This window comes from Mauremys mutica, chromosome 2 (genome assembly GCF_020497125.1).
Source record: "Mauremys mutica isolate MM-2020 ecotype Southern chromosome 2, ASM2049712v1, whole genome shotgun sequence".
Taxonomy (NCBI): domain Eukaryota; kingdom Metazoa; phylum Chordata; order Testudines; family Geoemydidae; genus Mauremys; species Mauremys mutica.
In genome coordinates, this window is record NC_059073.1 from 295,721,020 (window position 1) to 295,733,448 (window position 12,429).

Consider the following 12,429-nt stretch of genomic DNA (forward strand, 5'->3'; position numbering starts at 1 on the left):
CCGCGGGTCCGGCCGCAATCGCCTCCCGCAGCCCGGTGCAGGCTGCGCGGCCGGGGCGCTGCGCGGACCCCTGGGACGCGGGGCGGGGCGGGGCTGCCGCTGGCCCGTGTTGCCAAGGCACAAAGCCGGGGCCGGGCCGGGACTACGGGTCCCAGCGTCGCCAGGAGCCGGCTGCGCCCGGGGCCGGTTTGGGGTCTGTGCCGGGCAGCGCCGGGGCGCGTCTCTCCGCCTGCCGGGCCGGGGCGCGCTGCACCGGGGGCCGGGCTCGGGCATGTGCCCGCTGGGCAGCCGCGGCGCCATCGCTCGCAGAGGGGCGAGCGGGGAAATGGCTGCGGGGGCTTCGGCGCAGGTAGGGCCGGGCCGGGCCGGGGGGCTCTGGGGGGCGCGGGGCGGGGCCGGGCCGGGAGGCTCCGTGGGGCCGGGCCGGGCCGGGCTCTGGGGGCGCGCGGCGGGGCCGGGGGGCGCGGGGCAGGGCCGGGCCGGGAGGCTCCGTGGGGCCGGGCCCTGGGGGCGCGCGGCGGGGCCGGGGGGCGCCGGGCAGGGCTGGCCCGAGGGTTGGCGGCGCCTCCAGCCAGCAGCGCTCTTGCTGCTTCCTAGGTGCTGCAGTTGGGCCCGGGAGGAGGGGGTTTGGGAGCCAGGACTCCTGGGTTCCATCCCCAGCCCTGGGAGAAGAATGGGGCCTAGTGGCTGAGGGGAGGGGGCTGGGAGTTAGGGCTCCTGGGTTTTGTTCCTGACTTGCTGTGGGACCTCTTGAGTCCTTTCCCGGCTCTGTGCCTCAGTATCCCCCTCTGTAAAATGGGGCTAGGTGAATAACCACCCACCGTGCCAGGCAGTGCAGACTGATACAGGGTAATTTCCTCCTCCCCCCTCCCCCCTGTCAGGGCATCTCAGTCCAGCGCACCTGGCAGCATTGCTGCCACTCAAACCCTGCTGCTCCCCACCTCTGCAGAGCCCCCCCCCCCCCGGCCGCAGTCCCTGCCATTCTGGGGCAGGGGCTCCCCAGCACACCCCACTTGGAACAGCCAAGCCGGCGAGGCCTGTCCCTGGCTCGCTTCCCATCAACAGCAAAGGGCGATGCCTGGATCCTGCCCTGGAGCCCGGCGTGAAGGGGGCTGAGGCCCTGGGGCGCTGTGTTGCCTCCTGGGCGTTACACTGCACACCCGCTCCCTGCGAAGAGCCGCAGCCCCGCTCAAGCCTCGGCTCGGTTATTAGCTAGCGACTGCCTTGTCGCCCCAGGCGTGGGCCGGGCCAGGCCCCCGTGTGGGACACGCTCCGAGCAGGAACCCTGGGCCCAGGAGCTGGTCAGTAGGTACCAGCCCAGAGACAGCAGAGATCGGGGGGGAGCGTGGGGACACAATGCAGCGGGGCTGAGCGTGGCGGGCAGCGGGCTCAGCGGGTGTCGCAGCCTCGCAGCACAGGAGGCTCGTGAAGGTGGATAATCAGGTTGTTTTGTGGGGGCGCCGAGGGGCTTGTTTGACAATGTACCAGGCAGGCCCTGGGCCGGCTGGCAGCTGAGAGGGGGAGAGAGCGGGTGGGTGAGGACGGACAGTGAAACTAGCAGCGAAGGAGCCAGTGGAGGGCAGCAAAGAGGGGGCGACGTGGTCGAAGCGAAGGGCCCCGAGTCCGGGCTGCGAGCGTCCACGGGCCGCCGAAGCGGGTGGTGCTGAGCAGGGGGTGGTTTGTTTCCCAGGGGCCCGTGACCTTTGAGGATGTCGCTGTGTATTTCACCAAGGAGGAGTGGAAGAAACTGGCCGGATGGCAGCGGGAGCTGTACCGCCACGTAATGCTGGAGAATTACCAACTGGTGGCCTCACTGGGTGAGCTCCTCGGCCATCCCTTGTTAGCAGCAGCCCCCAACATGGACGTTACTGGAGTCCCCCACCGGTTCCTGCTGTGGGGAAATCTGATTGATTGTGACAATCATGGAACCCCATGGGGCATGGCAAGGCATGGGGTGGGCTGGGATCATGGCAGGCTGGGGCAGGCGAGGTGTGGGGTGCGCAAGGCATGGGGTGAGCACTGGGGTGGGCGAGGCATGGGGTGGGATGGCAGCAGGGCAGGCGAGGCGTGGGGTGGGCACCGGAGTGGGCGTGGGGTGGGCTGGGCTGGCATCAAGGCGGGAGAGCCATGGGCAGGCTAGTATGGGGCTGCATAAGCCCCTGTCCGTGCACTGCAGCTGTGACCTGCGATACCCCCTGCTGACTCCGTGTGGGTCTCACTCGGTCCCTGTCTCCGTTTCACCCCGGTTGTGCCTGGTGCCCAGCGCTGAGCCCCAGGAGCCGCTTTTGCCCAGATCTGGCCTCGTAGCCCTGGTCACCGCATTGCTTGTGCAGGCCTGTCCGAGCGCCCCAGGCGCTGGCGGGGTGGGGAGCCCTGGCAGGGGACGATGGAGGGTTGGGGGGCAGGGTGTGGGGGGAGATTCTGTCTGGCCCCTGTGGGCATTAACCACTCTGACTGTGCCTCATACGAGACGGCCCCTTCAGCGCCAGCTCTGACGCCTGTTCCACACCTGACCCCAAGCACCGCCCCGCCCCCCCCGCACCCTCCCCAGCAGCCCGGGGGAGCCTGAGCCTGGGGCAGTGCCAGAAACCGACTGTGCTTCTCCCCCCGGCCCAGGCTCTGCGAGCCCCAAACCTGAGCTGGTCTCTGAGCTGGAGCGAGGGGAAGAGCCGCGTGCCGGGGACAGCCAGGACCTGCGAGCGAGGGAGAGCCCCAAAGGCCCCGGCCCAGGTGAGTGATGCACACACCTCTGCAGACCCAGTTCCCAGTCGGCCCGGCCCGGCATGCCCCCCCGAGGCCCTGCCCCTCGCCCCCCTTGCTTTGCCCCGGGTTGTGGCTGGCGGCTGGGCAGCATGGGCGTGCGATGGCCCAGGCGCGAACAGCGGCACGCGGCCCGAGACGGGAGACTCGGGCCCGGAGGCTTCCAGGCCCATAGTTTGTAGCCTGCCCGTACGCAGCTGTAGAGACTGCGCGTGTGCATGGCCAGGTCCCCGTGTAGCATGGCCAGTTCTCACCCGTGCAAACGCTGTCTCTGCATTACTGCTCACGGCTGGTTCTCCGCCCTGCACCTCACGGAGCCTTGGGTCCTGTTAGCGCGTCTGACCCGTCTCCGCTCCCGGCGATCTCTCCCCGCTGCTGGGGAACGTGTCCCCCGCTCTCTGCAGGCCGCGCTCGCAGCCGCTCGCTCCCGGAGTCGATTCCCCACCAGGGTTTAGTGCCCACGTCCCAGCGGAGGGGCCCAAGCTCAGACTCTGTCTGAAGAAGCCCCATGTGAGTCTTGCTGGGCCTGACAGATCGTTCCTGGGAACTCCCGGCTGCTGCTCCTTACAGGGAATGTAGGCCGGGCTGCGGCAGCCCCGTGGTCTGGGCGTGTTATGGTCTTGGGGTTTCCTATTGCTCAGAGCCCCCCAGGGCGGAGGGTGACCAGCTGCTAGCGCAGGGGTTGAGAACAGGGTGGGCTCCCCACTCCTGGGTCGCAGCCTCTCATCGCAGGTGACTCATTCAGGGCTGCACGTGGAGGGTTTCCAGTGGGACTGGGAGCCGGGACTCCTGGGTTCTTATTCCCAGCTCTGGGAGGGGAATGGGATCTGCTGGGAGGTGGGAGCCAGGACTCCTGGGTTCTGTTCCAAGATCTGCCAGTGAGGTGCTTTGAGACACTCTCTGTGCCTCAGTTTCCCCATCGGTAGCCAGGGATGATCTTTGCTCCCAGGAGGGCTGCGAGGCTCAGAGCCTGGGGCTGGAGGGAGTACGACTGCTCCAGAAAGATGCGGGGTGTGTGGGGCCCAGGGCTGCCCTGGGAACGAGGCGTGGGAGAGGCGCTGGGCAGGCTGCGGAGAGCTGACGGGGTCTCTTTCCCCGCAGACCCTTCCAAGCGCCGGCTCTCGTGCTGCACGACCACAGTCATTTCCAAGAGGAAGGAGCTCTCGCTGGCCGACCGGGTCAAGCTGCTGCAGGCCCTGGAGTCGCCCTCTGCCTCCCTGTCCAGCGTGGCCAAGCTGTTTGGGATCTCCAAGAGCCAGGCGGGCCGGATCGGCCGCAGCCGGGAGCAGATTCTGGCCGACTGGCGCACCAACGCCAACCCGCTGCGGAAGCGCAAGCGGGAGGGCAAGGGCGGGGAGGTGGAGGACGCGCTGTTCCTCTGGTTCCAGCAGGCCCTGGCCAGGGGGGAGAGGCTCTCGGGCCCGATCCTGAAGGCCAAGGCCCAGGAGCTGGCCCTGCACTCGGGCCGGGAGTTCGAGGCCACGGACGGCTGGCTCTGCCGGTGGAAGACCCGCCACAACATCGTCTTCAAGCGGCAGCTCGGCGACAAGCAGGACGCGGACGTCGGCAGCGCCCAGAGCTGGGTGAGCGAGGTGCTGCCCTCCCTACTGGCCGGCTACAGCGCCGAGAACATCTTCAATGCCGACGAGACTGGGCTGCTGTACCGCGGCTACCCCGGCCGGGACCCGCCGCTCCTGGGCAGCAAGAAGGCCAAGGACCGCGTCTCCGTCCTCTGCTGCGCCAACCACGCCGGCACGGAGAAGCGGCGCCTGCTGGTGGTGGGCAAGAGCCGGCGGCCGCGGTGCCTGCCCAAGGACCTGCGCGCCCTGCCCGTCGCCTACGCCAACTCGGCCAACGCCTGGGTGACCGCGCACATCTTCCAGCAGTGGGCGCTGCAGTGGGACCAGGAGCTGCGGCGCGACCGGCGCAAGGTCCTGCTCTTCCTGGTCCACAGCAGCGCCCACCCCCGCGAGCTGCAGGCTGAGCTGCGCCACATCAAGCTGGCCTTCTTCCCCCCGCACACCCGCAGCGTCACCCAGCCCATGGACATGGGCGTCGTCCGCAATCTGAAGGGCCACTACCGGGCGCTGGTGGCGGCCAAGGCCCTGCTGAGCCCGGAGCAGGGGCGGGCGGGGCGGGCGGCCGAGATCGCCGGGCGGGTCACGCTGCTGGATGCCATTTACATGCTGCACCAGGCGTGGAGCCTGGTCCGGCCGGCCACGGTGCAGAGCTGCTTCCGGAAGGCCGGCTTCCACCTGGCGCCCTTTGAGCGGGAGGAGCTGGACCTGCCGCCGCTGGCCGACGTGCCCCGGCCGCCCTTCATGAGCGAGCAGGACTTCAGCGAGTTCGTCGGCATGGATGCCGAGGAGCCGGCCGTGGGCGAGATGACCAGCGAGGAGTGTGCGCTGGCCCGGAGGAGCCAGTGGGCCGAGGCCACCGAGTGCTCAGAGGAGGATGGGGACCCGGACCCGGGGAGCCGTGTCACCGCCGCCGAGGCGCTGGCCGGTCTGTCTGCCGCCATGAAGTGGTGCCAGCTGCACGGCCTGGTGTACCACTGGGAGAGACTGCTGGAGACGGAGAGTGCCGTGCGAATGGCCGCTGTGGCCGAGGCCAGCCAGAGCCGGGCCCCTGCTCGCTCCCACCACGTGCCCGGCGTGGGGCTGCCGGCTCCGCCCGGGCTGGGCTCAGCCTGCTCTGACCCCTCCTGCAGTGCTGCCCTCTGACCCGTGCCCCACCCTTCCCCCCGGGGGGCCTCGGGCAGCATGGCAGGGCGAGCCCAGTGCCGCAGGCTGCCCGCAGGGCGGGGAGGGGAAGGGCCGGGGTTCCCCAGGGCTCGGTGTCTAAACTGCGAGTAGATCAGGCGGGGGGGGGGGGCACCGGGGCTGGGGGTGTGGACAAGAGGAGAGGGAAGGACGGACAGACAGACAGCATGGGTTGGGGGAGAGATGAGGCTTCCAGTGGAATGGTCATTCCCCGGGAACGGGTGTCTCTGTCCCCCCCAGTAACCCATTCCAGTGCTTCATCACCCTCCTAGTGAAACAGTTTTTCCTAATGTCCAACCTAAACCTCCCTCACTGCAACTTGAGACCATTGCTCCTTGTTCTGTCATCTGCTACCACTGAGAACAGTCTAGATCCATCCTCTTTGGAACCCGCTTCCAGGTAGTTGAAAGCAGCTATCAAATCCCCCCTCATTCTTCTCCTCTGCAGACTAAACAATCCCAGTTCCCTCAGCCTCTCCTCATAAGTCATGTGCTCCAGCCCCCTCCCCTTCCCCCGGGAGGGTGGCCAGGCGCCCCGGGGACCAGCTCCCCTCCCCCGGTAGGGTGGCCTGGCACTGGGTCTCTCCTAATAAGATGGTTTTCCCCAGGCGGGTCTGTCCTTGGAGGAGATTTCTTGGTGCCTGTGACTGGCTGGCTCTGCCCACGCCCTCCATGACTCCTCGCCGCTCCATGGGGCGCTGGTCCCCTGCCGTGGGTTTAACCCCTCTGCCGGTGCTGGCCACGGGCTTTCTCCGGACACAGATCCTGTCACACGATGGTGGTTCTGCTCCGAGTGCTCCCTCTGCCGAAGGAGCTGCTGGCGTCCCCTGACCCCCCACTGCTGGCTCTGGCGCTAAGGGGCAGGGGTTGCCCTGTGGGAAGCTTTCTGCCCTTGGCATCTCTCCTTCCTCTGCCCCACGCCCGCAGGTGACAGCTGCACTGGTGCCAGGGCTCTGCTGGGGGTCCCACCACCCGCTGCAGCCCTGGCCCAGGGGAATCCCACCCGCTGCGCCAGGGGCTCCCAGGCATCGCCTGGCCAGTAGAACTGGGGCCAACAGCAGGCTCCAGCCCAGGCGGGAGGTTGGGGGCAGCTGCAGAGCTCAGCCCCCCGAGGTGTCTGGGAACGCCGGTTCCTGTGCGCAGGGTGGCGGTAGCTGCTGACACGCCCTTTGCATGGTCCAGGTGACGGAGGCCGGGCCCAGGTGGTGTCTGTGGACTCGGTACACATCATTAGCGCCACTAAACACTATATCCGTAGAGCAGCCTCGGTTCCCGGCCAGGCCGACAGAAATCCCTGGGCGGTGGCAGGTCTCTGGCTGTGAGGGAACGTCGCAGCCTAGTCCGGGAGCCAGGCCTTCCCCCCGTATGACCAGGCACCAGCAGCCTGGCTGGGGGCCCGTGTGGCTGGGCTGTGCTAAGCTGCTGGATTGGAGAGCTGCTCGAGCACTGTCTGTCGCGCTGGCCTTTGCCTGGGCCATGGCTCCCCGCCGCAGCGGCTCGGGGGGATCTCGCGCTGTGAGACGGCTGCGGAAAGGCAAGTTGGGCTGACTCCAGTCGCCTTTGTCCTCAGCGGCATCACAGCCCTAGGCCAGGGGCTTTCAGGCTGTGGGCCGCAGCCTCCGGGGGGTGCTCAGACTGTCTAGGATTTCCAAGGGGGGCTGCCCCTCCAGTCGAAACTTTGTAGGGTCTGCAAATGAAAGAAGGTTGAAAAGCCAGGCTGACCTGGTTCCTAGCCCTGCCTGTAGCGAGCTGGGGCCAGAGCAGGGCGGCTCGGCAGCACATGGCCGTGATGTGTTCTGAGTCTTCGAGAGTAAACCGGGTCTTAGAGCAGCAAACGCTCCAGCGCAGAGCAGACTGAGGTGCATGGTGGTTACAGACGCATGTTTAACCCTTTAACTGCTGCTCCTCCGATTAGAAACCTCCCGGTCCCCTGCAGCGAGGCTCCTGCTTTGGCTGGCTGTCCATGGGGCAGGTTGGCCACAAGGCGTAAGGCTGTGAGCGTCGACTAGGTAAAGTAAAATAGTCGCCCAGTGATTTGGCTGCCGGCTCTCCCAGCGTGGAGGGAAGAGGGATGTCAGGGATGTCCTACCAGCCCTACGGGACACCTGCCCTGGGGCCTGGGGCTTTGATCCTGCAGGGGGGTGGGGGGGTCGTTCATCCTGCTAATCTAATTTATCCATTGACCCTTTCTGCTGTCCTACGACAACATCTAGTGTTAACATAGTCCTCTGGTAGACTAGAATGTCCCAATCCCCGTTGCCTTGGCCAGAATCCCCCGTGGATTATGCAGTAGGAGTCCCTGGGAATAGGGGTGTTTGCCTCCTAGCCTGGCTTGTGTGTGTGTCTAGAACAGAACCATGGGACTGTACCAGAGTGGAATAAAGTGGAGCTGTTGGACACGGCCAGTGCGGGGTGTTGCATTGCTTTCAGTGTAACGTGCTGCCCCTTGCTGCCGGGGGGAGCCGAGCATTGCCTAGCCAGGAGCCCACTGGCAGCTTGTACTAGGCCTGGGTCTTCACTTGGTTCTGGTGCTGATCCTGCAATGGGACTGGCCCCCTGCAACACTGCACAGTCAGGCTTTGGCTACACTTGCACTTCAAAGCGCTGCCGCGGCAGCGCTTTGAAGCGCTAAGTGTAGTCAAAGCGCCGGCGCTGGGAGAGAGCTCTCCCAGCGCTGTCCGTACTCCACCTCCCTGTGGGGAATAACGGACAGCGCTGGGGCTTTGACCACACTGGCGCTTTGCAGCGCTGCAATTTGCAGCGCTGGAGAGGGTGTGTTTTCACACCCTGCTGCAGCGCTGCAAATTTGCAAGTGTAGCCAAGGCCTCAGACACCAGAGCCTGCCGGCCGGTGAGGGGACACTGGCTGGGGAGGGCTCTGAGTCACTAGAGAGAATTCTCTTCCAGGTGTCTGGCTGGTGGGTCTTACCCACATGCTCCAGGTCTAACTGATCACAGTATTTGGGGTCAGGAAGGAATTTTCCCCCAGGTCAGATTAACAGAGACCCTGGGGGGTTCCACCTTCCTCTGTAGCATGGGACTCAAGTTAGTTTAAACCTGCAAGTGAACTTGAAGTCTTTAAGCTATGATTTGAGGGCGTCTGTAACTCAGCCAGAGGTTGGGGGCTGTTACAGGAGTGGCTGGGGAGGTTCTGTGGCCTGTGACATGCAGGAGCTCAGAGAGCTGATCACGATTGTCCCTTCTGCCCGTGCAGTCTGAGAGCTGCATGCAGGTTGGCGGCTGGCTTTGCAGAGGATGGCTGCAGTGGGCATCGTTCATGCTTTGGTTCAATACCCTCTTTTCCTGATCGCTCTCCTGCGCTTAGTGGGTTTCATGTCTGTTGAAACTCTTCTGTTTCCCTCCGACATCCCACCGGGACCCTGTCGGCTTCAGCTACCTTCTGCCGGCGAGAGCCAGGCTGAGACGGGGCCTGTCCCAGCCTCCCAGGGTCAGGCCCCGAGGGGGTGGGTGATGCGCTCTGAGCGGGGGTTCTGCTTGTTGAGGCTTTTCTGGGGTTCATTGACACTCAAAGGCCAAGATATCCGAGTGACTTTGGGTGCCTGGTTTCTGGGGGTGCCCCTCGCGGCCCGGTTCTCTGGGTTCTTCGCTGGCCCCCTCACCATGCTGGCTGTGCACTATGGCCGCCTGCGACCAGCAAGACTCCCCTGCGGGGTGGAGAAGAGAGGCCCCTTTCCTTGTGGCTCTGGCTGTTCCCCAAAGAGGAGAACCTGCGACTTAGCGGCTGTTACGAGTGCACGCGCTGGGCACGGTCGGGGAGCTGGCAGAGACCTGCGGAGATGGATCCTGGGGGCAAGGGGAGCAGTTACCCACGGGGCTGAAAACCAAACCCAAATTGGCGCGTACACATCCGTGGTGTTTGTTATCCCCAACACAGGCCTAGTGAACTCAGCGGTGGTCAGAGCGGGGACAGTCAGTCCCTGCCCTGGGGTCAGCCCAGGGGGTGGGAGGGAGGCAGCCAGAGAACAGCCGGGCTGTGCCAAAGTGAGGCTTTTCACCTTACGTTGCATGTGAGTCTTACTGTCCTATACCAATGTTGTGTGCCTCAGTTTCCCTGTGTGCTGCACCAATGCCTAGGTGGTGGGAATTGGGTGTGAGACTTTTGCTGAGGCCGTCAGGACAAGTGAGGTGGCTCCAGTTGCCTGCGTGTAGGCGATGGCTAATGCCCTTCGTAACCTGAGACTGAGGAGGGGGACGTGACCGGGTCACACTTTCCTCTGGAAGCAGGACAAAAAGACTGGATGGGGGAGGCCGGGGAGCTGGGTCCAGGGCAGTCTGCGGTGGGGGACTGGAGGGGGCAGGCCAGGGTGTCTGGGATTCTCCAATATGGACTTGGCTGAAAGTCACTGATTTCTGTGCTAACAAGTTCTATTCTACACCATGTTCCTGTCATCTAATAAACCTCTGTGTTACTGGCTGGCTGAGAGTCACGTCTGACTGCGCAGTGGGGGGGCAGGACCCTGTGGCCCCCCCAGGACCCCGCCTGGGCAGACTCGCTGGGGGAAGTGCACAGAGGGGCAGAGGATGCTGAATGCTCCAAGGAGAGACCCAGGAGGTGAAGCCGTGGGAGCTTCTTGCCCTGCAGACAGGCTGCTCTGAGGGAGAGGAGGCTCCCAGAGTCCTGCCTGGCTTGGTGGGGAGCAGTTCCAGAGCAGCGCCCGGGGACTCCGTGGCAATTGGCTCTTGTGTCCTTTCTCCCCAGCCGTGGGCTCGGCTGCAGCGGTTCCTGGCCTCGCTGCCCGTCGGGCTGGGCTGCTGGAACGCCCTGTCCCGGGGGCTCTCCTGGGCTGTAGGGACCCAGCGCTAACAGCGGGTAGCAGCAGGGGCCTTCACCCGCCAGACGTGGGGACACCCTGCCCTGCCCGGCTCTGCACACTGGGCTTGTGATCACTGCTGAAAGCCTCGAGAAAGGGGGAGGAGGGGCCTGTGGGCTGCCTGGGCCCTATAAGCTCCTGGCCATCCCCAGCTGTGACCCTGGGAGCAGGGAGGGGCTGGCACTGGGGCCTGGGGCTTTGGTATCGGCTTGGCCCGAGCGCCACGTTTACCGGCACAGAGTTAGTTGTCCCCTCCCCTCCTGCTGTGCACCCAGAGTGAGACAGGGCCCTGCCCCGCGGCGTCACCACCTCCTCTCCTCAGCCAGACCCGCGGGGTGATTGCAGGCCGCTGGGATCCTTAGGCTCTGCCTGAGCCCAGTTAGAGCCCAGCGCACAAGGCAGCGGTGTGGGCACGGCCGGGTACCCGCCTGCACGGAGTCCCTGGGCGCCGGGGCAGGGCTGGCGTAGACGTGCCGGAGGGCGGGTGGGCTGGGGGCATTCCCAGAGCAAGGCACAGCAGGGTCCTTCAGAGAAAGGCTTTGGCCGCCTGGTTCTAGGTTTGGTGCGTTGTGTGGGGTGGTGGGGACCTTATTCCGGGGGTTGGAGGAGGGATGTGGAATCTGTTTTTCCTTCTGTTCTCAGCCCCCAGCGTGAGAAGACAGCGGGGAACGTGGCAGCTTCCCACGCCGACCAGGCTTCTCCGCCTTGTGCTCCTGATGCTCCATGTCGTGCTCCCCGACCTGTGTGTTCCCCACTCACGCTCCCGGGCTCCCCGGGGCGGGGCAGGGCCTGGGAGAGCTGGGCAGACGGGAGCCGCGGGAGGGGAGGGCTGGTGCCCAGCAGGGTCTGTTCCCTTCCAGCTCGGGCAATGCAGGAGAAGCCGGGGCCTGGCCTAGGGAAGGGGCCATGTTGCTGGATCCGAGGCCCAGAGCCCAGGCCTGGCAGGCGGAAGGGAAGGTCTGGGCAGGGGCGGCGAGGGCACCCGGGGGCCGTGCCAGGGAAGGGGGAGCGAGGGAGCAGGCTCCTGGCTGGGGGCGCTGGGCAGGGCCCGGGGGGCGGCTGGGGCGGCTCTGCCAAAGGGAGCGCCCAGTCGAAAAGGGATCCTGGTGGCTCCGGTCAGCACTGCTGAATGGCCACTGACTGTCCGGTTGGCAGCTCCCTGCCAGCCCCCAGCCCAACACAGCCGAGCGGTCGCCCTGCCCAGCCCCTGGCACTGCCCAGCCCTCGCTCCCACCTGTCTGCTGCCTTTGCTCACCCCCTGCTTTGGGGCTCAAGCTACAGCTGCACTGAGCTCGCAGGGCAGGGCTGGTCTCATGCCGGGGCACTGCCCAGCCCTGGGGGGCCCCATCCCAGCAGAGACGGGGACATGCAGCACAAGGGGGGGGGGGAGTTCTCCAGTAAAGCGGCTTTGCTCTAGCTCAGGCTGCCCGGCTGCTCCCTGTGGGTCCCTCCCCGGCTCGGGAGCAGGGCTGCGGGAGCGCGGAGGCGGGTCCGTCCCCGGCTCGGGAGCGGGGCTGCGGGAGCGCGGAGGCGGGTCCGTCCCCGGCCCGGGAGCGGGGCTGCGGGAGCGCGGAGGCGGGTCCGTCCCCGGCCCGGGAGCGGGGCTGCGGGAGCGCGGAGGCGGGTCCCTCCCCGGCCCGGGAGCGGGGCTGCGGGAGCGCGGAGGCGGGTCCGGCCCGGGAGCGGGGCTGCGGGAGCGCGGAGGCGGGTCCCTCCCCGGCCCGGGAGCGGGGCTGCGGGAGCGCGGCGGCGGGTCCCTCCCCGGCCCGGGAGCAGGGCTGCGGGAGCGCGGAGGCGGGTCCCGGCTCGGGAGCGGGGCTGCGGGAGCGCGGAGGCGGGTCCCTCCCCGGCCCGGGAGCGGGGCTGCGGGAGCGCGGAGGCGGGTCCCTCCCCGGCCCGGGAGCGGGGCTGCGGGAGCGCGGAGGCGGGTCCCTCCCCGGCCCGGGAGCGGGGCTGCGGGAGCGCGGAGGCGGGTCCCTCCCCGGCCCGGGAGCGGGGCTGCGGGAGCGCGGAGGCGGGTCCCTCCCCGGCCCGGGAGCGGGGCTGCGGGAGCGCGGAGGCGGGTCCCTCCCCGGCC

At 66.9% G+C, this 12,429-nt stretch overlaps 1 protein-coding gene across 1 annotated transcript; it reads left to right on the plus strand.

The window, feature by feature from the left end:
* The first annotated feature begins 82 nt into the window (after positions 1–82).
* On the plus strand, positions 83–5,865 carry LOC123363380 (tigger transposable element-derived protein 3-like). Its single transcript, XM_045004294.1, has 4 exons — positions 83–349; positions 1,691–1,817; positions 2,617–2,730; positions 3,862–5,865. The coding sequence occupies exons 1-4, from the start codon at positions 272–274 to the stop codon at positions 5,481–5,483; spliced, it is 1,941 nt and encodes a 646-aa protein (XP_044860229.1). The 5' UTR covers positions 83–271; the 3' UTR covers positions 5,484–5,865.
* Positions 5,866–12,429: the final 6,564 nt, after the last annotated feature.

What these genes read in the sequence shown, in the direction of transcription:
- LOC123363380 (XM_045004294.1), top strand. Translation starts at nt 272, where the DNA reads ATGTGCCCGCTGGGCAGCCGCGGCGCCATCGCTCGCAGAGGGGCGAGC. An exon ending in CTGCGGGGGCTTCGGCGCAG is followed by an intron (nt 350 to 1,690) that starts GTAGGGCCGGGC and finishes TTTGTTTCCCAG; the next exon opens with GGGCCCGTGACCTTTGAGGA. An exon ending in CCAACTGGTGGCCTCACTGG is followed by an intron (nt 1,818 to 2,616) that starts GTGAGCTCCTCG and finishes CCCCCGGCCCAG; the next exon opens with GCTCTGCGAGCCCCAAACCT.